The following is a 26,267-nucleotide window of genomic DNA, read 5'->3' as shown; positions in this document are numbered from 1 at the left end:
GGTAGCAGAGGGCAGGGGCAACGTTGGTCTCCTACTCTCACGTGCGGCTAAAGAAGCAAACAGCGTAGCTCTTCACCCTTTTTCCAAGGCAAAAACAAACGAGGCTGCATGTTTCTATTTATGCTTTTTTTGTGGTGAAGCTTGCAACTTTCAAAACTCCATTTGTTCAAGGCCAGAGAGCGGGACAAAGCTCCAAGTCAAAGTGTGCTGTCTTGTACTGCTAAGAATGGGAATGACACCTTGCAGTTGTTGAAGTTGTATTTTAAGACCTACAGGCAGCTTTGACTTGCTGGAGCCTCTTTAGGCCTTGAGGAAGAGGATGAGAAACAGCTGATCCCACAAGACTCTTTCCTCTGGACTAGCTGATTTTGGTCCAGTGGAAAAAGGGCTTGGGAGAATCGCATCACTGCAGGAGACAAGGGAGTTTGCCATCACTTCAGTGTCAGTTTCATAACGTACCATCTTGGGTATTATGGGATAGCTTTGAGAGGAGAAGCGTTTGTTTCTGATGGTCTGTGGTCTGTTCGACAGTCTTAGTTTTGGAGTAGGTGGTATGTTTAGCAAATACCCAGCAGAGGTGTTACACTGAAGAAAAAAACTGAAAAATCACAGTCAATCTTCAAGCTTGAATGCCAGCGAGGTATATTAGACAACTTCCTTGTGCCAGACAAGTAAACAGTCTTGTTGCCATGACCTACTGTACAGAGTCCAGGAGCTCTTTCTCCTCCAGCTGACTGAGAAGCGGCACTGGGTGGCTCTGCACAGAGCTCCGGAGAAAGGGCTCTAGGGCTCTAACTGCATTTTGTCCCGCTTTCAGGTTTACCGCCAGCAAGGGTCAGCGAGCAGTGCTCGGGAGCAGCTGCACCAGGAGTCCTCTCACCAAGGGCACGCACTGGCCAAGGCATCCAAAGAGGAGGAGTTGCTGGTGCAGGAGAAGGCTGCCCTACAGCTGCGACTGGCAGCCATGGAGCGCGACAGGCAAGGCCTTTCCGAGCAGCTGGCAGAGGCCAGGTAAAGGCAGGGAGGAGACCCTAGGCAGGACGTTATTTCATGTCTGTAATTATAAGGTGGTAATCGTTACACGAGGATTTATGGCATCCTGAGTGCTTTTCACAGGTTTTCACCTACCATGGAGAGAAAATGGAAGAATCTTGGGCAAAAAAACCCCAGTATACCGTGATTTGGATGTTATTTTTCTGACAGCTAAAGCTAACAAAGCTCTCCTGAGCCTTGGGCTTGTGTTTATGCCCCCTTGCACGTTCCTGTGTGAAGTCCAAAGCAAGGCAATATCATTCCTCAGTATCTGGTACCTTGGCTCTGCATTGAGGAATAATTAAACCGTGCAGACGTGTACTGAAACCTGAAGCTTCTCTCTGGCTTTCGCTTCTTGTTCTGTGCATTTGAACATAGATCTTGCCTTATCAAGTAGTTTGACACAAGATCTTCAGAATTCAAGGCTGTTACGTACGGACATTGTGAGCAGGACACTGCCATTTCGGGTGAAGCTGGAGGCTCCCGCTGAAAATCTTGAGGGCCTTCTGTTTCTAAGCTAACTCTTGTTAGCTGTGGTGCCGGACCTAGAGTTGGTTACCCCAGCCGCAGGGAAGCGTCTTTTGAGTTCTGGCCAGTCTTTGGGAATTCTTGCCCATCAGTGGTGTCGGGGTCCTGTACTCCTTAGCACATGTTCTTTAGAGACAGATGTCGTGGTGATGTTGTACGGGGAAGGAACAAGATTCTGTCCTTCTGCTGTATCAGGTTTCTGAGATCAAATGCGACAAGTTCTGCTTTTCCAGAAAACCCCCAAGAAACAACTCAACGTGTCGAGATGTTTGTCCTCCTCTTAGATGTGTTTTCAGAAGACTCCTGAAGTTGCGGAGCTGTACGAGTGGTGTTTCAGAGACTGTTTGTCGTACTTCTTGACTTTTGTGCTTTACCGCTCCAGAGTAGGTTGTTAGCGAGGCCGATAAACACCGTTTTGACTCAGTCTGTCTCTTGAGAGCTGCTCCTTCTTCTGAGCTCCAGCTTCTCTGATTTAATCCTGCTGATTTATGTTTTGTCACTTACTGGGCTGTAGCAACTCTTCTTGCGGGATGTTGTTCTCCAGAGCCTTTTGCTGTCACACTTTGGAACTCTGTCTTTTCTGTTTGGTTTTAGAGCCCGACTTTGCTTTATGCTTAAAATGGAGCCTATTTACTTTGGCCTGCCAGAGACTGGCGTAATCAGAAATAGGTGCTTGTTCTCCTTCTGGAAGATACATCCTCCATTGTCCATGCAAGTCGTGAAATCCTGCGGTTGTGCGTTTGATTGCTGTTCCACTCGGGTGCCCCTTTACATCCTGAAGGATGTTATCCTGATGGCATCCCTGTAGCAGTGAGGCAGTGCTGTGTGTTGTAGGAACCTGGCGCACAGACGCTGTCTGAGGTCAGGGAGGTAACTGCAGCTCCTGGTACCACAATCCCGTGTGTCATACGCAGCAGTTGCTTGAAGTCTGGGGATGTAACAGTTTGCCCCTGCAGGTCTACAGCTTCCATTCTAAGGAGTGACAAGCCATTTGGGCTACTGCCTACTTAGTTACCAACGCTTGAAGAAAAGTAGCACTTTTTTCTCTTGAACTTCTGACAGTTTAAACTGAAGGATGCCTGTCTCTGCTTTCAGGTAGTCCTTGTTCAGCTGAAATCGAGTTCAGATTTCTTACGGACTCTGCTACAAGCATGAGACTTTACTGTACCATCTGATGGATTTCTTTAGTCCCTTTGAAATTCAGGGAGTCTGGAAAATTCCCTACCTATACGAGCAGCGTTACAAAGTCACGAGTCAGCCAGGGAAATGCTCTTCTTCTGTCCCCCTGCAGAGCAAGGTGGAAGTGCTGATGAGATACGGGCTGTGAGCAGAGGCTGGGCATTTGCTTGCTGGCACAGACCTTGCGGGCACAGCTACCCGTGTGTCGTAGATCAGACAAGAGCAATTTAGGACTTGGCTCTTGAGGTCAAGTCTGCCTGGGCTTTCTGTGTTATGCTAGGTGAGAAGGAAAGCCTGGGCATTCCCTCGAAGGGGCCTGCATTGCTATCTGCAGTGGCAGTAATGCGCTTTCTGTATATATGAGTTCCCATGCAAACCATTTTCTGTACTCAGGGGTGGGGCTCTTGAGCCACTGCTTACTGGAATAACTCCCTGTGGGTGTCAGGGGCAAGAAACTCATTTCTCTCCGCATTTGCAACTTGCAGCTCAGTGAAGGAGACCCTGGAATCCAGCCTGTTTGAGGCTCAGCAGCACCTGTCTCAGCTGAAAATCCAGCTTGGCACAGTCACACAGGCCAAGGAGGCCATCCAAGGTGAGAGCGTCACGTGCTTTGTTTCTGGTGATCCCCTGCCTAGGCAAGGTGGTATAAAAACAGCTCTCTGTCTGCAGTGCTTCTGAGGAGTGAAGGGGCTGGAGACAGATCCCTCCTACACCGAAATTCAAATGGCTTGAGGTCAGTAAAGTCGGAACCACTGTCTGTGTAGACTCTGAATGTCGGCATTGGTTGTGTTTGCAGGGGAAGTGAAACGCCTTCAGTGTGAGCTGGAAGCAGAGAGATCTGTCATGAGGCAGGAACGGGAAAACACGGCACAACAGCTCTTGCGGACAAGACAGCAGTATGACAGTGCCCTCAGCCTTCGGCAAACTGATCATCAAGCGGCAATAAACAAGCTCCTGCAAGACCTGGTAGGAAACACTGTGCTTTTGAGTTCTTCAAGCAAGCTTTGTGGGCTGGCTTTAGAAGAAGAATAGCCTGAGCGGGTGAAATGGCAGCAGTCACCTGCCAGAGGCCACACGTTGCCAGGCCAGGCAGCAGAGCCAGCGGCTCGTACTTGCAGGCCGTGAAGACCCACGGGCTGTGTTCGGACAGTAAATACAGCCACAGACTTGGTGTGGGCCTAAGACGAGTTTAACAGGAGGTTGGGTGGTCCCCACTCAAAGCACGGCAGCAAAGGGGTAGGATCCTAGCAGACTCCCGTCTGCCGTGAAGCAGACTCCTCGCATTCCTGCCAGCTGCAGTCACGGGAACTTTGTTCCTTTCTCTCTGTCCTGTCAGGGTTGACAGAGGTGTTATCTTTGGGCTTGAGGCGTATGGAGCAGGCCCCTTGTTCCTGGGACTTCAGTTCGTGGCCTGTCTTGTGACTGGGGCATCAGGGCACTGGGCTCTTTCTCACCCTGCAGTCCGTCTGCAGCTTTTAATTGATGAGGATGGAGCTGAGCTTTGCAGGCAGAGACTCTGAGAATGGAGAGAAATCGCAAGGCGAGGGGTGCTAGGAAACAGGCGGCCATCAGAGACGGGAAGGTGACGTCTCCTTTTCTTCCACCTGCTGACCTTCCTTTTAAGTTCCTTGGTAGGACCTGACTTACGGAGGGCACAAAGGCATCACTGGGCACTGCTGAGGTGGGGGTTTGCGGGAGGGATGAAGCTTCACATGTGTTTGAGCAGCCTGGCTGGGACTCCATCGTGAAGTCTCTTCCTCCCCTCCTCAGGCAAGCGAGCGGGAAGGGCACCGTTCAGAGATGCAGCAGCTGCTGGAGCAGTGGGAAAAGGAGAAGGCAGAGACAGAAAGGGAGCACGAGAAGCAGCTGTTTGAGATGAAGCAGGAAGTTGCTGCCGTGCGAGCTCAGCAAGAAGAGGAAAAAACTCGAGTCGAAAATGCCAAGCAAGAGGTAAAGACTGTGAAAGGAGAGCTGGTGTGGTGTTTTTGCTCTTCTGGGCTCCTCCTCGGCAGTGCCTCTCTGGACACTGTCCATCTGGGTAGAAGTGTCTCTCAGATGCCCCTCTGCAAATGGGAGCAGTGCCTTAGCAACCCAAAAATCCAGAGAGCACAAATCCAGAGAGCTTTGTGCCGTGAGGGACAGGGCCACTAATGAGAGAGGCTACCAGAGCGTAGGTTAAAGAAGGGCAGGAGGCACGTGGCAGGCCTGAAGAGAACGTGAGCACCATCGCTGTGTCTCCTGGTGAGCGAGCTGACAAAGGAAGCCACCTGCACAGCAAGGACAGAGCTGTGGGAGAAGGCTGGGTCCCGGGCTGCTCAGCAGATGCAAAAGTCGCTATCAAAAGACAAACAGGCCACAGCAGGAGACAAGGGATACCCTCACCAGCAAGGCGAGAGAGACCCTTGAGAGATGCCACACATTTTCCTCTTAGATGACTACAGCTTTGTTGGAGGTTCACTCACGGGTGGACCGTGTTTGTACTTCCAGTCTCACTTAGGAATCTGTGCCTCGGGGTGGGCAGATGCTGCCCTAGGAGAGCAGCAGCAGCGTAGTGCTTGGAGAACGTGTGAGCCCGTCAGTCCTTGAGTCTTGCCACACAGAGGTTGTATGGGAAGTCTAAATGCGTCTTCTCTTTGTTCCTGTGCAGGTCCTGCTAGAAAAGGAGCGTGAGAAGAATGCTTTATTAGAGACGCTGCTGCAGACTTGGGGAGAGCTAACAGAAGCCTGCCAGCAGCTAGAGCAGCTCAGGCGGGAGGTGGCAGAGCAGCGAGAGCATGGGCAGGTAAGGTCTGGATGCGCAAAAAGGGCTGAGAAGACAAAGTCTGCTGAGAATAGAAAGCTGTTCAATATTGCCCGTCTGAGAGCAGACAGTGGGGAAAAACTAGAGAAATTTGGGAAACAGAAGCACTGATTCAGATAAATAGGTACGCCTGCATGGGGGAAACTAGTCCAGATGTGGAAGACAGGATGACAGACCGTGATCTGACCCTTACTCCCTCAAGAGGGGACAAGTGGGGCTCTAGAGGATGGTACAGTGAAAACTCTAGACAGTAGAGGTCCAAAAAACCCACCCCAAACTCAGGAAATCAAATGCTGGGGTTGTTGTCTCCTGCCTTCCTTGCTAATGGAGAGAACATCGTCACGCCACATGCTCAGTCTGGACTGTGCTCATCTTGCTGACTGCAGTCGTCTCCATTTCTTGCTGCTACTCCAGGGCTCAGATTATCCTGGCTGCAGTTCTGGTGGATGCTCCCCAAAAGAAGTCACTAGAGCTCAGAGAGGTTCAGAGAAGGGCAACAAGGAAGATTGGACGGGCTGAGGAAGCTGGGAAGACGCAGCCTAAAGGGTGGCACAGGAAAGGTCCACAGCGTCCCAAGAGGCAGGGAGAGAGGGGGCAGCCCTTGACCGGCACTGAAGCAGGAGGTCAAATCTAGTATGAAAAGCAAACCTGTTGAGATGGAATGATTGAATCTTTTTCTCGCTGTTTTGCAGCATGAACGGGACAGAGTGGAAGCAGTGAAAGAAAAACTGGTACGGGAGATAAACCTTCTCCAGGAATCGGTCACAGCCTCCGAAAACCGAGCAAATACAGCAACAGAGATGAATCACTGCCTTGAACAAGAACTTCAGACTACGGTGTCTATCTTAAAAATCAAAAATGAGGAAGTGGAAACGCAGTGGGAGAAAATCCAGATGCTCCAGAAAGAGGCAGCACAGGCAAAAACTCTGCAGGAGACTGTCCCTGGTCTGAATGCTGTCCTGTTGGAGTGGGAGGGACAAAGGAAGTTGGACCAGGACCAGATGAGAATGCTGGAAAAGCAGAAAGAAACGTGTCAAACTACTCTCGATCAGGCTATTAAGGACATAGCAGAGAAAAAACAGAAGGTGGAATCCCAGCAAGAACAGATCCGGGAGCTGGAGAAGCAGCAAGAAGAACAAAGGATTGCTGTCAGCAAAATGAGCAAAGTGCTGGAGGAGAGAGAGCGGGAGATCAGATCCCAGCAAGAACAGATCCGAGCCCTGGAGCAGCAGCGAGAAATGGAGAGGACTGCAGTCAGCAAGATGAGCAAAGTGCTGGAGGAGAGAGACCAGGAGATCAAATTCCAGGAGGGGAAAATCATCATGCTGGAACAACACGGTGCATCACAAGTGAGAAATCTGCGGGTGGATCTTGATCATCTGAAAAGAGAACTGGAAATGGAGAGAGAACAGGTGAAATCTCTGCAGGCAAGCCTTGAACACTTGCGGGCAGTTCTTAAGGACAGAGAGTGGGAGTGTGATTCTCAAAGGGAGCAGTTAAGACTCTTGCAGCAGCACAAGGAAGAGCAAGAGGGGGACCTGCAAGAGCTTCAGGGTAAAGTAGCAAAGATGACCCTTTCTTTGTCTGAAAAAGATCAAGAGCTTGAGTCACAACAAAAGCAAATCCAGGAAGCTGAAGAAGTCATGCACATGCAGGTGAGGACTGTCCGTCACCAACTGGAGCAGACCCTAGAAACCTTAAAAGAAAAGGACAGACTCATAGACCTCCAAAAGCAACAGGCAAGGAGCTATGAGGAGAAAACAGAAGAACAGCGGAATGTTTTACAGAAAGACTTGGAATACTCTATGGCAATACTGAAAGAAAAGGACTTCATGATTGAATCTCAGAAGGAAGTGATTGAGACCTTCCAAAAACAAGAGCAAGACTCTGAACAGCAGAAGGAAATTCTGCATCATCTTCAAGCGGCGCTAAAGGAAAAAGAGCAAGAAATTTTATCCCTCAGAAAGCGCTGTGAGGCATGCAAGGAAAAGGAGGAAAAGCATGAAGCTGAGCAAAGACATCTCCAAGCAACAAAACGGACTCTGAAGGAAAGAGAGAAGAAGATAGCGGTTCTGGAGGAGGCTATCTCTAAGCTTCAACAGCAAAAGGAGGAGGCAGCGATGCCGACTAAAGCTATGCTGCAAAGGCTTGAATACGCTGAATCTTCTCTAGAAGCTAGAGATCAAGAGATAGCGTCTTTGCAAGAGCATGTCCAGGACCTTCGAGAGCAGAAGCAGTTGGAAGGCAAGCAGGCCAAGAGAGTAGAGCAGGATCCAGACAAAGCGAGCCAAATAGCGAAGGAGAACCATTTGGAGTTCCTCAAGCAGCCAGAGCAAATGAACATGTTCCAGCTTCGTGGTGAAAGCATGAGAGTAGCCCTAACATCATGCCAGAAGCAAGTGAATCTGCTTGAGGAAGAGGTGAGGAAGAGAGACAAAGACAACAAAACTCTTATGCAAAAACTCCAGCGGCAAGAAGAAGAACTGAAGACCTTGCAGAATCTCCAGCTTAGGCTAGCCGAGAAGGGAGAGGGGGTTAGACACCCCAGAGAGCAAGAGAAGCTCCTGGAAGAAGCTCTTCATGAGAGGGAACGAGAGACCAAAGCTCAAGGTGAGCAAAAAGAACTAGAAGAGGAAATCAGGGCTCTTCGGGAAGATCTCCAGCATGTCCAGCAGACTCTGACCAAGAAGGATGAAGAGATCGAGTACCAGAGAGGCAGAGTCAGGTATTTAGAGGAGACTCTGACAGAGAGAGAACAAGAGCTAAGGAGGCAGAGTGGGCTCCTGAAACGGTTAGCATCAGCTTTGCGATGGAAAGATGGAGATGAGACCCTACAGAAACAAATCCGGAGACTCCAGAACTGGGAGGAAGAGGAAGCAGAGAAGAGGAGAGTTCTCCAGGAGCGAGACCGTTCCTTGCAAAGGCAGAAGGAGCTAACCCAACAACTGGAAGATGAGCGCAGAGCAAAGGGGAAAGAACTGGAGCATATGGTTGCTGTTTTGAGGCAGACTGAAAGCAGAGAAGTCAAATGGAGAGAGAAGGCACAAGCACTGGCTCTTGCCCTTGGCAAGAGTGAAACGGCTCACGGGACTCGGAGGGAAGAAACAGCCGTCCCGCAGAGTGTGGTTTCAGCGAGGGACACGGACCAGTGTCAGGTAGACAGCGTGACTGACCGTCAGCCAACGAAAAGGTCTATAAAGGAGTCTGATGATGTTCCCTTCAAGAGATGGGAATGTATTTTCCCACAAATAGTTGACCTGCTTGGCCAAAAAGCTGTGACTGCTGCCAGCAGGCTCGCCTGTCTGTGTGCTGCGGCCAGAGACCATCCACCTGCTGGAATGTTTTCTGCCAGGCCCAGAACTACAGAAGGAACTACGGAGCTTGCTGTTGAAATCAAGTCCAAAAAGCGGGGGTGGGTCATTGGCTCTCTCCTACCTCGGCAAGCTTAGCCAACACAGCGTGGGTGGGATTTGGCACGGGAGGGAAAGGGCACAGCTGACCAAACCAATGTGCTAAACTTAGCAGAATTGTGTAACGGTGGCTGAACAGCAGCTACACGGACGGTGCTTAGAGGATGCTCTCAGAGGTGTAGGTTTGTGAGGTACAGCTTCTCCAGTGTGTTAAAAATAACGGAATTCGTACCATTGCCTGATCAGGTTAAAGGCTTTCTTGGGCACTGGGGATGTCCTTGTGCCGCAGTCCAAAAAGCACGAAGGCAAATTTGTTTGGGTTTCTCCAAGGTGATCTGGAGGAGGGACCCTAGAAGGGAGAGTGTTGTTTTGGCCTGTGGACCAGGAGGAGAAGAAGGGACGTGGCGGCTGTCCGTTCCCGAGTCGGGTCACTCTCCCCGACGTGTTGGTTCTGGCCCTTCTCGCCTTTACGTGGCACCAGCTCACATCATCCCCTCTCTGCCTACCCAGCAGGCTCTTGCAGAAGGGGAGCAGCTGTCGTGGCTCTCGGAGAAGGGGCTCCTGTTGCAGCGGCTGGAAGTTCTGCAGGAAGCAGTTGCAAGGCTGGAAGATGAGAAGACGGAGCTGAAGCAACTCAATGCTGAGCTCCGGAGGACTCTTGAGCAGGTGAACCAGGCTTTCGCTGCCTCCGCACAGCCTCGCGGTCCCCTGGAGCACAGCACATTTCCACACACAGCGCTTTGGAGTCCTCTGCTCGTTTCCTTCCCTCTCCCACATCCCCCTGCGGACACAGGCTTTCATATTTTGTCTCTCTTCTGGCACCCCTTTGCCTTCGCAAATGCTCATTCGCTGCGGTACCGCCCTGCTTGCCCCAGTGTTGTCCCCCCACACACACACGTTTGACACTGCTGGGTCAGGAACTGTTTCCTCTTGTTCTTTCTCTTCCATAGTCTACTCCAAGTGCTTTTTGCCCCCAGCGTTGTCTGGTGCAATTAACAGGCTCTGAGCAGACATCTCCTTGCCATGATGTCCAGAGGCCCCTTTGCTCCTTGTCTGGAGGCCGGTTTCTGTGACCCTTTCTCCCACCCAACACGCAGGTGGAACGTGAGCGGAGGAGGCTGAAGAGGTGTTGCAGGGATCGGCCGCTGCCAGACGCGTGCGGATTTTCTCTCCCTGACCAGCACAGGACGCCTGCTTCCAGACAGGTGGGAGCAGAATCTTAGGTGGTGGGAGGAGGCTCTGGCCACGCAGAGGAACAACGGCCGGTCCCCGTGGCAGCAGCCCCCCAGTACAGGCCCTGTAGAAGTTGAATAGAGAGCGTGGCCCCGGCCAGGCTGGAGACCAAAAGGAAATCCTTGCACTTTCTTCACAGGAGGAGTCTCCCGTGTGCTGCAGTCACCGCTGAGCTGAGCTGCAGAGCCAGGTGAGCAGCAGGAAAGCTCTCGTGAAAAGCTGCTGTGGCCGCGCTGACGGGCAGAGCTCTGCACGACGCTGCAGCCCGAGTCTGGTGTGGCTGTCGGGGAGGGGGTGCGCCGGGCAGTGGAAATACCCAGCCAGACCCATCTGTTGGCCGCGGCCAGACAGCGCCGCTCACCCGGGTCTCGTCCCCCGCGTGCCTGAAGGTCTGGCCTGGGGGGAGAGGGGCTGGGGGAAATCCAGAACCCTGGAATGGCGTCTGTTAGGTGAGCTCCCTCGCCGAGGGAGAGCGTTTCCCTGTTCCCAGCCTGAGGCTGGGGCCTGCGTTCCCGTGTGGAGCAGAGCCCTTGGCAGAGCCCGTGTCCCTCTGGAAGCAGAGGCCGAGGGTGCGTCTGCCCAGACGGCCGGTGTCGGGAAGGGAGTGCAGCAGGCAGGGTGCGAGAGAGCGATTGTAGAGAAGCTTGATTATGACTACAGGACAGCATAAAATCATAGAACTAGAACATGGCCTCAGCCGTGTGAATACAGGTGTGTTAGGAAACCACACGGGGGTGGAATGCTGCTCTCAGCTGTGCCCTGAGTAGGCCTTGCCATGGTTGGGTTAAACACCAGCTGACCCAGCGTAAGATCAGAATGAGAAGGTGTAGCAAGATCAATGTCATAGGTCAGTAGGTTAAATTTCAGAAAGAGGAGTAAGTTTAACAGAACTTTTTGAAGTGTCTCAAAGTCTTTCTCAGGACTGTACGGAACAGAGTTCCCGGAAGAAGGTGAAGGAGAGACGAGGCCCCCGAGCCGCCCCCGAAAGCAGCGAGGGAGAGCTCTGCTGAGACAGAGGAACAGAGAGCGCTCAATAAATGACGTCCTCACAGAAACGGAGCGGTTGCTCAGAAGCTGATGCAGATTCCAGGCTCGATGCAGTGGGTTTCGGGGGTGTCCATGGAGTGCTCTGGCGAGCGGAGCTTTGCCCCTGACCGAGGTGACGGGGCGGGAGGGCCGCCACGGCCTCCGCAGCCCCCTCGGGCTCGTTCTCCCGCGGCCCGCGCAGCCACGGGGGACTCCGCAGGCGGCGAGAGGAAAGCTCGCTCCGCCGCTCCCCGGGTACCCCGCGGGGGCCCGGCGGCCGTCGGGGCTGGAGGCCGAGGGTGCCGGGAGCTGCGGGCGGGCCTGAGCCGGGCCGGCTGCCCCTCTCGGGTGTCCCTTCTGCCGGCGGTGCCGGGGTGCCGGGGTGCCGGGGGCGGTGCCGGGGGCGGAGCAGGCGCAGTGCTGGGAGAGAGGCGGGACGGGGGCAATGTGGGGGCGGAGCGAGGCCGGGGCCGGTTCCGGGACCGAGGGGGGGGCGGTGCCTGGGGCGTGGCAGGCGAGAGCTGGGAGGGGCGGGGGCGGTGCCGGAGGCGGTGCGAGGCCGGAGGCGGGGCAGTGCTGGGTGAGGGGCGGGGCCGGGGCTGGGGCCGGGGCGGGCACGATGCGGAGGCGGAGCAGGGGCGGGGCCGGGCTGCGGCGGGCGCAGTGCCGGGGGTCGGGGCGGGGGCGGCCGCCGCGGTTCGGCGCCTTGGCCACGCCCCTGGGCTCCTCCGTCCCGCGCCGGGTGAGCGGGCCGAGGCGGGGCGGGGGGCGGCGGCGGCCAGCGGGCTCCTGGCGGCGCTGCCGTTGTGCTGGGAGCCGCGGTCCCGCCTCGCCGGGGAGGGGAAGCGTCCCCGTTTCGTTCCCTCCGGAGAGAGCAGCTGTCTGCTGCCGGTGCTCGGCGCTCCCAGGGCACGGCCTGGGCCAGGCCGGAGTTCTGACGTCCGAATGCTGTCTCGGGGAGGGACCGGTGGGGTTCGGCCTCGATTATTCTGCCCTTTCCTTTTTGTGGGGGGGTTTGGGGCCTTTTTGGCGGCTCACACAGAAGTGCCTGTTTATGAGAAAGTCCTCCGCCTGGCCGTGTTTCCCCACACTGCGGCCACACGAAGCCAAGCGAGCGCCAGGGGCGTTCTGGAGGAGAAGGCGGCAGCCCTGTCTCGTCACATCGTCCCTTCCCGGAGTGCGAGAGACGAGCCCGGACTGTCGCGGCTGGATCTCTCTCTCTCCCTGGAGGTTCCCCGCAGCCGGCAGCAGAAGGGGCCCTGCAGAGCAGCGCAGTCACTGACACCTTCCCCGCAGCGGGCCCGTCGGGGCTCTGGCTCAAGCAGCGAGGAATTCTCCGAGGCGCGGGGGCCCCGCCCCCGGCCCCGCCCCTCTCCCAGCACTGCTCACGCCCCGGCCCCGGCCACGCCCCTCCCAGCTCTGCACCCGCCCATGGCTCCGCCCCCGCCCCAGAACTGCCCCGCCCCGGAATAAGCCCCGCCCCACCCCAAACACATGCTCCGCCCACGGCCCCGCCCCGGCCCCGCCCTCTCCCCGCACTGGAGAGCCAGCTGATGCCACATTTTGACACTGACACAGGAGACGGATACTCAGGATCTTTCTGGGAACACCCGAGACCAACGCTCAAAGTGCCGGCGCCAAACAAAAGGACTGGGTGAGTCCGAGAGCTTTCGGTCTCGAGGGTGTTCAGACTGATTGCTGAGATTTTCTCTCGTGTTTAAATTTTGCTTGAAGTATTTGATACAGGAACTACACCCAGCGTGGAAAGGGGGACGCCCCTTGCTGAGGTTTTTGAAAATTGGAGTAAGATACCTTCGTCTCAGACTTTGCAGAAAAAGAAATTGATACTATTATGTCAGGAGGAATGGCCATTTCTCACTAGAACTAGAGGAGGTGGACCTATGGATGTGTGGCCCCTAGGGGAGCTTTTAAGATACACAAGTTATAATTTTGATGAATAATTCCAGAGGATGCAGGCACTCAAGACATTTATTACTAGTATATTTGGTATAATTGGGCCCAGCAAAGAAGGAAACCTGCAGGTAATCATAACAATGGAGGTCGCTTATCACCCTCTGCTCCCTTTGCTCCCTCTGCTCCGGAGGCAGACGATGATAATTCTACCTCAAAAGGGATTGGAATGTATCCCGTGAAATTGGATTGCATTCCAAACCCGAGGGCTGGACCAGGAGCCCCGCCAGAGGTCCTTGCAGTCCAAGCCGTGGTAAGACATGAACCTTGGAAACAAGGAAATTTAGTATCTTGGCAAGCAAAAATGCCGAGATGATGCCGAAAAATGTGCTCAATTATGACCTGGCATCATAAATGATTATTTTCCATATTGGAGTGATGTAAGAACTCTCCTCCGGGAACTATTCGAACCAGACGAAAGAGAAAAAATTTTACACAAAGACAGGGAAATGGCTCAGAGGGGAAATGGACTTCATCCATGTCCTGAGAAAAATCCAGGCTGGGCTGTAACTACCACAGAAGGACTTCAAGCATATCAAACTGCTGCTCAACAATAGTTGAAGCAGTTTGGCGAACTGGAGAATGAGTCACAAATTGGACCAAAGTAATGGAATGTAGGCAAAAACCTAATGAACATCCCAGCGATTATTGGGGAATACTAAAAGCTACACTTTAAAAATATGGGGGAATGGCTTGTGAAAATTTGCAGGAACCGTTGGCCCTAAGTGTGTTTGTGGACCAATCTTCTCCTGACATTGATAAATATTTCCGAAAACACATGCCAGGCTGGCAACGCGAAACTTTGACTAAAATTCTGAGCATAGCAACTTTTGTTTTTGATGGAAGGAGTGAAGAACAACAGAAGCAAGAAGGGGAGAAACTGAAGGCAGAGAGGAAGAGAGAACGTAAAGAAAAAGAAAGAGAAATCAGCTTGCTCGATGCAGCAATTGCTCAGAATTGTAGCCAAAGAGGAAGATGCCAGGGATTTCCCCACAGAGGAATCAGAGGAAGAGGTCAAAGAGGCAGAGGTCTTCCTCCCTCTGTTTCCCCGTATTTTAACACTCCTGAACGTTTTCATTGTGGTAATTCAGGTCATATACAGCGCGCATGCCCCTTGAGACCAGTGACTTCGGCAGTCGAAGTTAGAAACTATGGAGAAAAACCTCCCAGACCTCACTCACAGTAACTGATGGAAGTGGTTGGAGTTAAGGTAGATCATAACGGTCACATCACAGCAAAGGTAAATGGTACTTTTGTCAATCTTCTAGTAGATACGGTAGCAACTATATCGTTATTAAGCTTTTTTGTTCCGCAATTATCAGGAGAAAAAAATCAAGGTAGATGGAGTGGTGGGAGGTAAGAAATTGCCCCTTTCGCTTCCCCTTCCAGTGATATTGGGAGGAAAAATGGCTTGGGGAAAGTTTGGCATCTCCCCTGAAACACCTGTGTCTTTGCTGGGACGGGATTTATTGCAAGAATTTGGCACTTGTATCTCTTAAACTCCAACTGGTATCCAACTAATAGTAACTGGGATGTCTTTAATCAAAATACCAGAAAATAAAAAGGAGGAAAAAAAGATCCCTGAGGAACTCTCTGATATTCCTCATGAATTATGGAGCACTTCTGGAGATGAAGCAGGGCTGTTAAAATCAGCTGAACCTGTGGTAATCCAAACAAAAGGAGGGACACCTCCTTCTATTCGACAATATCTAATAGTTTCAGAAGCAATTCCTAGTATTGGTAAACAAATTGATAAATTCTTAAAAGGGGGAATTCTAAAGGAATGTAGGAGCCCTTATAATACCCCAATTCTACCTGTAAGTAAAAACAGGTTGGACAACGACGGAGACCCTGAATATAGGTTTGTTCAAGATTTACGAGCAGTTAATGAGCATGTCATTGCACCCCATCCAGTTGCTCCAGACCCGAGTTTGATATTAACTCAAATACCACCTTGGGGCCAATATTACACTGTGCTTGATGTAACAGGAGCCTTTTTTAGTATACCAATAGCAGAACAAAGCCAACATATTTCTGCCTTCACCTGGCAAGGGAAACAGTTAACCTGGACACGATTGCCGCAAGGTTTTATCACCCACTATTTTCTCTCATATTTTGAGAAATGATTTACCAGATTTAAATCTTCCCTGTTTGCCTGTTCTTATACAATATGTGGATGATCTTTTACTTGTGAGTAAGACAAAAGAAAATTGTATACTTGATACTAAATATTTGTGTTGTCAATTGGTGCAGAAGGGTCTTCGAGTCTCTCCATCCAAACTGCAGTTTTGCCAGACTAAGGTAAAGTACCTGGGATTTTTATTAAGTCCGGGAAAAAGAGAAATTGATCCTGAAAGAGTTAAAATAATACAGGAACTGCCAAGACCTACCACTAAGAAGCAGTTAAGGGGATTTTTAGGGCAAGCTGGATTTTGCACACCTTGGATCCCTGGATTAAGTGAAATAACAAAACTGTTGCATGAAGCAACTAGGAATGAGGAGGTGGAACCTGTAGCATGGGGATCTGAAAGAGAAAAAGCTTTTCGGAATGCGTTATTGAATGCCCCAGCATTAGGACTCCCTGATTATACCAAACCCTTTAAACTTTATTGTGATGAGGTAAAGGGAACAGCCAGAGGAATTTTAGTCCAAACTTTAGGGCCTCATGAAAGACCAGTGGCTTATTTTTCAACTACGTTAGATCCTGTAGTAAAAGGAGCTCCGTTTTGTATTCGAAGACTTGAAGCTACAGCTGAGATAGTAGAAAAATCTTGGTCAATTGTTTTAGGACATGCACTAACCGTATGTGTACCCCATGAGGTGGAAATTTTGTTCACCCCAAAGAGCACATTGTTATGAACTGGTATTGTTATTAGCTGACAATTTGAAATTGGAAAGGTGCAACATGCTTAACCCTGCCACATTGTTATGCAAATTTTAACATTTACTAGCAAGTCACAAGACGACATAACAGATCAACCACTTGATAACCCAGAGGTGAGTCTTTTCACAGATGGATCATCATATTATGATAAAGGACGACGGGCTATGGGTTTTGCGGTGATGACAGACACAACGGTATTAATTGCTGGACCTCTACCTTTGTCTCTGGGAGCGCAAGGTGTGGAAGTTGTCGCACTGACAGAAGGAGCCAGGTATGCAAAAGGGAAAAAAGTGAGCATTTATACTGAGTCAAAATACGCTTTTGGAGTGTGTCATGCAACAGGTGCCCTCTGGAAAGAGAGAGGATTTCTAACTTCAGCAGGAAAAACGATTGCTCATGGAAAGCAGATAAAAGATTTACTGGAAGCGATTCAATTGCTGACAGCTTTAGCGGTAATATATATTAAAGCTCACACAGGAAAACAAGATGCCATCTCAAGAGGTAACCACTTGGCTGACCAAGCAGCCCGAGCAGTTGCTAGGCATTGCAACCATCTTATGGCTGCACTGCAAACGAAGGAAGAATGGACAAGCCCACTGGACGTGTGCCAACTCTATGAATCCTTAACCGAAGATGAACGATCCTTATGGGAACGACTAGGAGCTCAGAGACAAGGAGAGCAATGGATTTTGAACAACAAACCTCTGTTGCCAACAAGGTATTTATTACCCTTAACCCGTTGGTTCCATGAGAAACCTCATGGAGGACCGGAGAGCACAGCCTCCCAAATCCAAAGACTGTGGGCAGCACCAGGAATTTATGCTGCAGCACGAAGAGTTTGTGAGAATTGTAAACTCTTCAAGCAATATGCTACGTTGCGAATTAACCCGCCACAAGGTAAAAGGCCTCCGGCCACCTTTCCTTTTCAAAAGCTCCAAACTGATTATGCTGAGATGCCTAAGACTCTGGGTTATGCACACTTGTTAGTGACTGTAGATCAGTTATCTGGATGGGTAGAAGCTTTCCCAACAAGAAAGTATGATTCAAAATCAGCAGTTAAGATCTTCTTAAAAGAATTAATTCCATGATATGGCGTTCCAGAAATAATTGACTCAGACAGGGGAGCACACTTTACGGCAGCTATTTTGGTTCACATATATCATGCTTTAGGAATTAGACAACAATGACACACCCCATATCATCCAGAGTCCTCTGGACAAGTAGAAAGGATGAATAGAACCATTAAGGAGAAGTTAGTTAAGGTTTGTAAACAAATTGGATTAAAATGGCCAGAAGCTTTGAACTTAGTTTTATGGGATCTCAGAAACACTCCAAGACAACCTGTAGGAGTGTCCCCTGCAGAAATTCCTTTTGGTAGAATTCTTGCCATTCCAGGAACTTCTGTTCCAGCAAAAGCTAGCCTTTTGGATGGAGATGAGCAAATCACTCAATACCTTTTGTACCTCCAGGATTCTTTTTCCCAGATGAGAAATCATGCTCATTGGTATCAAGGTGTATCTCCTGAAGTCCAGCTACATGATATACAGTCAGGAGATAAAGTTTATGTGAAAAATTACAATCGGGAAAATAGATTGGAACCAAAGTGGTCATACACTGTACTATTAACCTCTTTTTATGCTGTTAAGGTTGCTGGGAAAGAGACCTGGATCCATCATTCTCACGTCCGGAAAGATACTGAAGAGCAATGAATTGGGTACAAGTGTTGCTAATTTTTCGATGTAAAATACCTGTTAGCAGTCTCCACGGATTCTGGGTAAGATCAGCAATACACTATCAAGATGCCGGTGCCAATATCCCTAATGTCATGTACAGCAATTTGTCTTGCGAACTTAAGGGCCAAGCTGCAGGAATTCAGACAGACTCTGGGCGGTTCGTTCTTACGTCTGACTGTCCGAAGACTGAGATGAGAGACGCTATCAATCTATGTGGAGATTCTCTGCAATTCTGCGTCAACGTACAAACTCTGCTTGACGGTCGATGGGATACCTGGACCTCTGCCTATGGTTGCATGCGTACTGGGACTGGGACAGCGGCAAATTCTCTCTATTTGTATATCATATTCAGTTACAAGACCCCCTCTGGGTAAGAGGAACATGGTGCTACGATCATCACATGTGGGGAATTTATGGCCATGGAGATTGGTGCTGTCATAGATACGATATATCAGGCAATCGTTTTTATGGTGAATTTAGGATTGTGATTTATGATTATGCATGTACTAACCTTTTGAATGTGATGTCTGTCTTTAGGATTAATCGACCCACCATATATCGAAGCATGCAAACCCCTCAATGGTTAAGCAGACGCCTAAAAGGTCTGGAGGAAACAAACCACGGAGAACAGATTGAAAATGAATGGCATAATAACATGCATGTGTCACTCGAATTCCTTTATTAAGAATCTAAATCTAACCGAACGCTGGATTTGTGTCTTGTTGCCAAAAACTGTTGATCAGGGGTTCCAGCTAATAGGTACTCCTGTACCTAGAGCAGTAAATTGGAATCGATATTGGTATAATACTACATTCACTGACACCTACAAAGAGCAAATCTGGGCTATTCAATTACCCAAGCAATGGAACTATTCCCAAGTCCATTGTGTTCAAAGACGTTATCCTTCTACGTGTTCTAATCGATTCCTATGCCAAAATCACACAATTGTGGGAAATTGGACAAACTGCCAAAGCACAACCACAATAAGTTCTGGGTTGCAGTTAAGATGGCAAGCCCCTCCAGATTTAGGTATCTTTTGGCTTTGCGGAACAACAGCATATAAAGCTTTACCTCTAGCTTGGAGAGGAATTTGTGCTCTTGGAGTTCTCACTTCAGATTTGCAAATACATCCTGAAGTCTTACCCAAAGACACTTGGCACCGGACCTATATTAATCGTGTGAAAAGAAATCTTAATCCCCTGAGAGAAAGACCTGCAGGATTTCACTCTTTGCTCCGTTGCTTTATGCCTTCTTTAGGGGTAAGTGAATTGGAAAAAGCAATTCTGAACATTTCTGGAGAGACTGAAAAACTAGCAAATTCCACAGCACATGGACTGCTCACTTTGCAAAAAGAGGTTTCTGAATTCTCGAAAATTACTATACAAAATAGGATGGCATTGGATCTGATATTAGCTTCCCAAGGAGGGGTCTGCACCATTTTAAGTGTAAGTTGTTGTATGTACACCGATCATAGTGGAGAGCTAATTACTGATGTGCAGAAAATTTGGGAAATTGGTAAACAGATGCAACAAGTGCAAAAAGACGACACCTCGTGGGGATTCACTGATGCTGTTTCTTGGTTAACCTCTTGGTTCCCGAACCTAGCTACTTGGCTAAAGAAAGCTTTAGTGATCTTATTCTTTGTTGTAACAATAGTTGTTTGTCTGTTTGTGATTTTTCAATGTATACTAACGTGTTTAATGTCAATCACTAAGAAGTGTCAAAAAGAAGTTTGGAAATATAGTAATTAGTAATTGCAGGGATGCAATAAAAACAAAAGGAGGGAATGTTAGAGATGGATTATAAAGAAGACTGATTATAGAATAGAATAAAATCATAGAACTAGAACATAGGTTCAATGGTGTGAACACAGCTGCGTTAAGAAACCGTACAATCGGTATGTTGCAGTTGGGTTAGAAAACAACTGTATGGATTGTACCAAACAGAATTCACAGAAGAAGATGAAGGACAGATGACGACTCCGAGATGACCCTGAAACCAGCGAGGGAGAATTCTAGGAAGACAGAAGAATAGAAAGAACTTAATAAATGACGTACTTAAAGGAACAGAATGGTTGCTTAGAAACTTGTGAAGATTCTAGAGTTGATGTAATCGGTTTAATAAATGTATATCAACTAGTCTAGCGAGTTCAGCTTGGCCATTCACTGAGGTGATAGCCCAACTCTGAGTTGTGAATAAAGCAGTACCTAGTGTAACCCACTCGTGTGAGGATAAAATCTTTAACATTTTTCTCAGATGCAGCCTAAGCTGCTGTTGTCTGCTCAAAACAAAACTGTTTCGATGTCCTGCCATAAAATGGCACAGCCCTCTTGCCATTTGCAGAGCCTTGGTTTGATTTTTCTCCCACACCGCGAGCAATTTTAACAGGCGGCTCGCTACCATGCTTGTAAGCTTTTGTATTGGCAACAGAGGGTTCAGGAAACTCATGCTTTGAAGCTAAGTTGATTTTCTCACTGGCATCATCAGCAGAAAGTGGAAAGAAGATGCCGTTACGGGGTGACTTTTCAAATTTCATCTCACTTTTAGGGATTGGTATTGTCTTCACTGCTGAACGATGCTGTGAACCAGGCGCTTCACTGTTTCTAACAACGCTGCTGGAATCTGTGCTTTTTCCTGAGAGTCCACTGTCTCCTCCTCCAAGCCGATATCCTTTTCCCCTGCATGGCATTAGATCTTGCACATCATGCGTTTGCGTCTTCCCTGCAAAACAAGAAGGGAAGAAAGTAAGAAAAATTAGTAACTTTTTCATATAGAAATCACGGGTTTAGTACTTTATGTGCCTCGCCCAAAAAATCTGCTGCTTGAAAACAGCGTAGTAAACTAAACCTTTTGCAAACAAATAAGCTGAGGAGCCACCTAAAAATGCACAAATCAAATGGGCAGTTTCTTTCAGTAATAGCAGTAATATCATGATTAATTAATATCAGTAATACTATAATTAATGTTTGCAGTAATATCTAAACAAAGCTCATGTAGCGGTTGATCCGTATTTGGTCAATGGCCTGTTTGGACAAAAAGAGTCTGGCAAAGGAAAAACAGAATGATTTTAAACACCTTTGTTAGCCGAGTCAGAATTTGGAAGTTTTGCTGGCTGGGTTTTCCCCTGGGGTTTCTTGGAGAAGTTCTCCGTCTCCTTCACTTTTGGCAATGTACCTCCACACGTCTCTTGATGCTCAACCCACCAATGCTCTCGCACAGAGGGTGCTCTGTTCATTGAGCGTTTCATAGATCCAAAGTCAGGTTTGCTCTTCTGACAGGGGCCATTGCATCCCCACCAGTGCTGGCCGTACAAATCCACCTCATCACAAAAACTATGATGGATCTAGGTTTCAGAAAAAAGAAAAAAGGCAGTCAATCAGAAAGGTTCTAATTTTGTATCACTAGTTCCACAATGTATTTTTTTAAAATATATTACCATTCCTTCCATTCCTGCTGTGATTTTTACATTACCAGCTAAAAGGACTGAACCTGGGTGAAATTTGATCAACATTTAGATGCTATTAAAACAAAGCTTCAAAAAAAAAAGAAGACAGGATCTATAGGAATATGTCCTGGCTATCTTGTTTGAATGGCAATAAAACCACTTTAAAAGCCTGTCTGCAGTTTCAGCCTAAATGACACACTGTTTAGCATGTACTGCAAACAACACCAGTTTTGTGCTCTTCCTCCAGCTGAAATGTTAATTTACCTTATCAGACAGATGATTTTTAAATAGCTTCAACTCATTAGCCTCTACTGATACAAATCTTAACTAAAACAGACTGGTCTTCCCCAGATCTCATTCTGACCATGGGGCTATTCTGTCCCTGGCATCACTTAAGTTGTTTGAAGTTTAAAACAAAAGCTCATAGGAAAATACTTGCAGAGAGTATACTCGAAAAATGAGACGACTGATAACGCATCACCTCTGCCTCAACCTGTTCCCACCCTCATCCCCAACAAAGTCACTGTGGAACTGGCACACACGTGGATGCAAATTTGTATCAGTGCCACCAGTGCCTAACAAGAACAAATATATTGCTCCTTATCCCACCAGGCATACGGAAAAACCTCATCAGGAAAAAAAATCTTTATTACTTTAGGTGAAGTGGATTACGCTTACTGTGACATTGGCTCCAGTCCAGCGAGTAACGCGACGCATGTGTTTGCGGAACTCTGGTCCATGATATTCATGAACTTTTCGTTATTAGTAACAAACAGCAGGGCATGGACCATTTCATGCAACAGTGCCTGAAACGATGCAAATCATTAGCTATTTACTGAAAAGCATTGCATATAGTTTCAAAATTACGCTGGAGATATTTTCCTCCTTTCCATTTGTCTTGGTACTGACTTTATTCTCATGCATTCACATGTTCACTCTGCGTCACAAAAGCATAATACTTCTGTCTGTCAAGCCGCATTCCCTCTATTCCCATACCACAAGAACAAGCTGGAGAACATTACTGTAACAAGCAACATTCCAAAAAGGAGAAATCATCCTCAAAATCAAGTCAGATCTTTAAAGAGAAGATCCCCTCTACAACCAAAGAAGGAGACGCTTGTGATAGGAGCGACGCCCTGCAGCATTTCTCTTCATTCAGCAAATCTGAACCTTGAGCAAACTCAAACAAGCAGCCCTGACAGAGGGACAAGAAGCCACACAAGCGATGTTTACAGCCATATCCTAGATCCTTGTTTTCTGCTGTTGGCCTTTTGACCTGGAAGATGAAACTACAGCCACTTTCTGATTGCGCTTACAGTCTCTGCTTGTTTTTAATATTAGAGGATAACTTAGGAGTAAAAAAGAGTTGGGTTTTTTCCCTTACAAAGTCAGTAAAACATGTGAGTTTAGACTCCTACTCAGCGCTGCCCATTTAGAAACATAAAACTGAAAGGTTGCCGCGATGTTGCAACACAAGGAACAAAAATGTAATAATAAAGCCACCCCTATTCTCTGATCTGTAAGTCACTGTGTGTACGAATCCCACTATGAAACGTAAAATGTGCGTATGGAGTGGGGACGAGGCACAATACGCTTTATGTGCAAATTCACGAGCAACCTTCAGATACCTCAGCAAGATCCTTTCTTGGTCTTAACTTCAGGAGCGGCTCGCTCAGACGAATGGAACACATTCCACCTGCTCCTTCATATACGCACGCTCCAGCAGAGCTGAAAGACACGGAAACAAAATATTGCAGCTACTTGTTTCGGTAGTCTGTGAAGAAAATTGAGAGTCGCAGTTAAAGTGCTGGCCCCTTCCAACACACTTCAGGTAACTCAGAACATGACAAAGAGCTTTTAGTAGTTACTTCAAAAATGCAACGTCAACAAGCAAAAAAAAAATTAAGCCAGTAGGTTCCTGAGAATAAACTGTGACTGAACTAGCAGAAGAAACACTATAAATTATCAGATCACTCGCAATCACTTAATTCAAAGCTAGCAATCCTGAAGAAAAGGAAAAAAAAGAATGGACAGAGGCCGGTTCCGAGCTAACCCGTTCAGGAGGCAGAGGGCTGTTTCCACCAGAGCTCCCGACAGAGCGAAATACAGAAATCAGAGGCTGCGACCCACAGCCGCCAATGCCGACTGCACTGCCGGCCTCTGCCATCTCCCCCTTCGCCCTCCCCAGCCTCTGACGCCTGCCGAGCCTTTTCACGTCCTCACTCCTGCACAGTAAGCCACCAGGAACGCCTCAAAGTCCCTTCTTCCCTTTGTGTCCTCCACCAGCTCAGCACCCCAGTGCTGCCGAGGGCCTGGCGAGCGCTGCCGCCAGCAGAGGCCCAGCGGGGCCAGGTCCCAGCAGCCAGCACGGCCCCAGCTCCCCTGCGGCACGGCTGCGGCCTGCGCCTCTCAGCTCCGGCTCACGGCAGCCCCCGGCCCGTCCCCAGGCAGCGCTGCCCCGCCAGCCAGCCCGGCACCCCCACGGCGGCGTACAGGGCCATGTGCCGGCTCTACGACACCTCGACGGCGGCCAGGTGCCTCCAGAGGAGCTCCTCACTGAGCCGCACCAAGAGGCTGCGCACGTCGGGGCTGGGGTCCGGCAGCTCCCAGGCCTCGTCCACCACCAGCAGCGGGCGGAGGGCCAAGGGGGCCAGCAGAGCCATGGGGCCCACTGCTGCTGCTGCCATCGCCTCATCCTCCGCGTCCTGCCGCTCCCGGAGCTGCGCCGCCGGCACCGAGTCCTCCGCCATCCCGCCAATGGCCTGCCGAGCCTCGGCACGTCGAGCCACATCGCTGCGCTGATTTCAATAGAAAACTCTCAAAAAGAGGAGGCAGAGCGAAAACATTTGGTTGGTTTCACACAGCAGGCACGTTTGACAGGCGAGGGGGCTGCCAGGAGCAACAACAGCGTCACGCTGTCCGTCGGCAAGTCCCGTTAAACACATTGTCGACGCAGAGAGCCCAGCGCTATCGGAAGGCCGGGAAGCGTAACAAGCACACGAGGCAGGGCACGTGAGAGCAGAACGCACTCACACACGCGTACACGCACTGAACCGGCTCCCCAAGCGCTGGCTTTAAAAGGACGTCGAGACTCCCTGGTAGGTGGGCAAAAGTTTGGGTGTTCACAGCCCAGTCCCCGCCGCAGGCTTCCCCCAGACTTGAAGCAAGCCAAATTCGAGTGTCTTCCTGAGCGATGCCCAGAAATGGGACTGGTGCCTTTCCATCATCCATCCTCAGACCTTGGAGACATCATGATTTCTCAGCTGAACAGGTTTAAAAATTTGTACAGCTTGCCAGGCCTACGTGAGTATTTACTGTTCCACCGCACAGATCCACTCCCTTGGGAGTATTGACTACCCCAGCCATCATTCCCCTACATGACAACGGCAACACAGAGCAGGTTTTGAATTCGGCCTTGGCTGAAGCAAGCTTGTGCTCAGGCTGCCCTCCCACAGGTTTCCCTCCAAGACTCCTTCCTCTGGCTTAGCAGCAGCATCCACCACTCCTTCTGTGTGACAGTCTCTTACCAGCCTTGTGAGGACAGAATCCGAAACACTACACGTGTATTGCTGCCGTGAGCACAGATTTGCTCAGAGGACAGCCAACCACTAGAGGTTCTTTATTCAAAGGGGACTTGCAAAGCCGTTTGAATTTCAGCACCTGCCTCATTAGCGTGAGTGTTTTTACAGCCTTCCAACAGCTGAGCCAGGCACACGGTGCTTATTCTCTTTTGCAAGTTTGCCAACAGATCGTGGCAATATATCCCTTTGCCCACAGTAGCTCACAAAACTTTGTGTTTTGTGTAAAATGTCACTGCAAATGCCACATGGGATGGCAGGTTACAGACTGAACTGCACATACTCTAGGGCTTTTGCTTATTCACCACTGCTTGTACCACAGAACAATACATTTTTAACAACAAAACGGTAAAATAGACAAGTAGCAGCAACTTTAGGAAATGCTGCTGGCAAGTACTGGTCACGTGCCCAGCAAGGACTTGAGTTCAAATGCTGCTCAGCTTCTCTGTTACGCAGAGCAGCCGGCTTCACTGTTCGCAAGGCAAAAATACCTGGAAGTTTGACAATCTAACTAAACCACAAGGCTACAGGCCACAAAGCTGTTCTTAAAGAAGGTGAACCAACTCAGAAAAGCTAAGCGCCCCAAAGGGAAAAACAAACAGCAAAAAACCTCCTCTGCTTCCTGTCTTACCATGAAGCAAGGTGGCAGCTTTCCTGCACTTGATACCCTCATTCCTTAGCTCTTCGACATTTGAGGATGCCAAGACAACCTTTTAATTGGAACACTCATCAATATATCACCATCAAGTATCTCTGCCAATATGCCCTAGCTGTCTATTTCAACATATCTCATGCTTTGAGCTTTAGGTCTGGCGTTTGCTACACCGAGTGTTCAGATTTAAGCAAGTACATACACAGAACGACAACACATAAGGCAGAAAAGCCAGAGGGCACAAACTTACCCTAATTCTCCCTGGCCAGTGCATCAGCCTGTTCCCACAGAGCACATGCAGAGAGGATACCAGCAGTGATGTTGACACAGGAAGAGGTGATACTTGGGATATTATAGGGGATGGTGTTCCCACCACAGCTGTTAGCAATACGTCCCGGCTGAGATCTCACAGAACCGGCAGGAGAGGGCTTTGGGGAAGACATGCCCGTGGGTCTGCAGGAGAAAGAAACACCGTCACGAACGTTTAACGTCAAAGTCTTGCCGCCAGACGATCTTATGGCAGGAGCTCTCTGCTATCATCCAGGCCTGCAGCGTGGAGTGGAGTGTGGAAAACTGAGATGTGTTCAGCTGCATAACAAGTAATTGCCCTTTGAGTGCCAGGCCAAGGTTTTTGAAGTGATTTGCAACTCTAAGAACTTCTCTTGACAATAGAAATTGCGGCACCAGACATCAGAAAGGGCCACCAATCCACCTTCCAAAATCTACACCTACTTGTGGAAACTTTCACCAGATCAGCATAGCGCTTTTTCCTCATGACTTACAGTTCAGGCATGAT

The 26,267-nt window shown here is 49.2% G+C and overlaps 2 protein-coding genes and 1 pseudogene across 9 annotated transcripts in view; 2 read left to right on the top strand and 1 right to left on the bottom strand.

Annotated features, from left to right (window-relative positions):
- The window catches only part of LOC142360521 (uncharacterized), a 35,273-nt gene extending 24,056 nt beyond the window's left edge, over positions 1 to 11,217 (top strand). The window contains exons 14-23 of one of the 3 annotated variants that reach the window (XM_075413455.1): positions 818 to 1,011; positions 3,225 to 3,331; positions 3,536 to 3,705; positions 4,510 to 4,689; positions 5,387 to 5,521; positions 6,232 to 8,694; positions 9,460 to 9,615; positions 10,047 to 10,154; positions 10,322 to 10,372; positions 11,103 to 11,217. In XM_075413455.1, the coding sequence (XP_075269570.1) occupies positions 818 to 1,011; positions 3,225 to 3,331; positions 3,536 to 3,705; positions 4,510 to 4,689; positions 5,387 to 5,521; positions 6,232 to 8,694; positions 9,460 to 9,615; positions 10,047 to 10,154; positions 10,322 to 10,354 (3,546 nt within the window). In that variant the 3' untranslated portion in view covers positions 10,355 to 10,372; positions 11,103 to 11,217. Of the gene's footprint in view, positions 1 to 817; positions 1,012 to 3,224; positions 3,332 to 3,535; positions 3,706 to 4,509; positions 4,690 to 5,386; positions 5,522 to 6,231; positions 8,695 to 9,459; positions 9,616 to 10,046; positions 10,155 to 10,321; positions 10,373 to 11,082 lie in introns of all 3 variants that reach the window. The other 2 variants (XM_075413456.1, XM_075413457.1) reach the window with 2 other exon arrangements.
- Positions 11,218 to 12,777: 1,560 nt separating this feature from the next.
- LOC142360519 (protein NYNRIN-like) lies at positions 12,778 to 20,118 on the top strand. Of its 6 annotated transcripts, none has more exons than XR_012763119.1 (4): positions 12,778 to 12,862; positions 14,271 to 15,480; positions 16,193 to 17,837; positions 17,919 to 20,118. XR_012763119.1 is itself a non-coding variant. In XM_075413450.1 (3 exons), exon 3 carries the CDS (start codon positions 16,228 to 16,230, stop codon positions 17,149 to 17,151), a length of 924 nt encoding a protein of 307 aa, XP_075269565.1. In that variant the 5' UTR covers positions 12,778 to 12,862; positions 14,271 to 14,419; positions 16,193 to 16,227; the 3' UTR covers positions 17,152 to 20,118. The 6 variants fall into 6 exon arrangements, 3 of the variants coding, with proteins under 3 accessions (XP_075269565.1, XP_075269564.1, XP_075269566.1); XR_012763120.1 differs by having other exon boundaries at positions 16,193 to 18,166; positions 18,334 to 20,118; XR_012763121.1 differs by having other exon boundaries at positions 14,271 to 14,419; positions 17,710 to 20,118.
- LOC142360518 (DNA-dependent metalloprotease SPRTN-like) lies at positions 19,980 to 23,991 on the bottom strand (annotated as a pseudogene).
- Positions 23,992 to 26,267: the final 2,276 nt, after the last annotated feature.

The sequence above is a fragment of the Opisthocomus hoazin genome, chromosome 2, assembly GCF_030867145.1.
Source record: "Opisthocomus hoazin isolate bOpiHoa1 chromosome 2, bOpiHoa1.hap1, whole genome shotgun sequence".
Classification (NCBI taxonomy): Eukaryota; Metazoa; Chordata; class Aves; order Opisthocomiformes; family Opisthocomidae; genus Opisthocomus; species Opisthocomus hoazin.
Note: the sequence above shows the minus strand (reverse complement) of the source record. Positions and strands in the feature narration are given on the sequence as shown.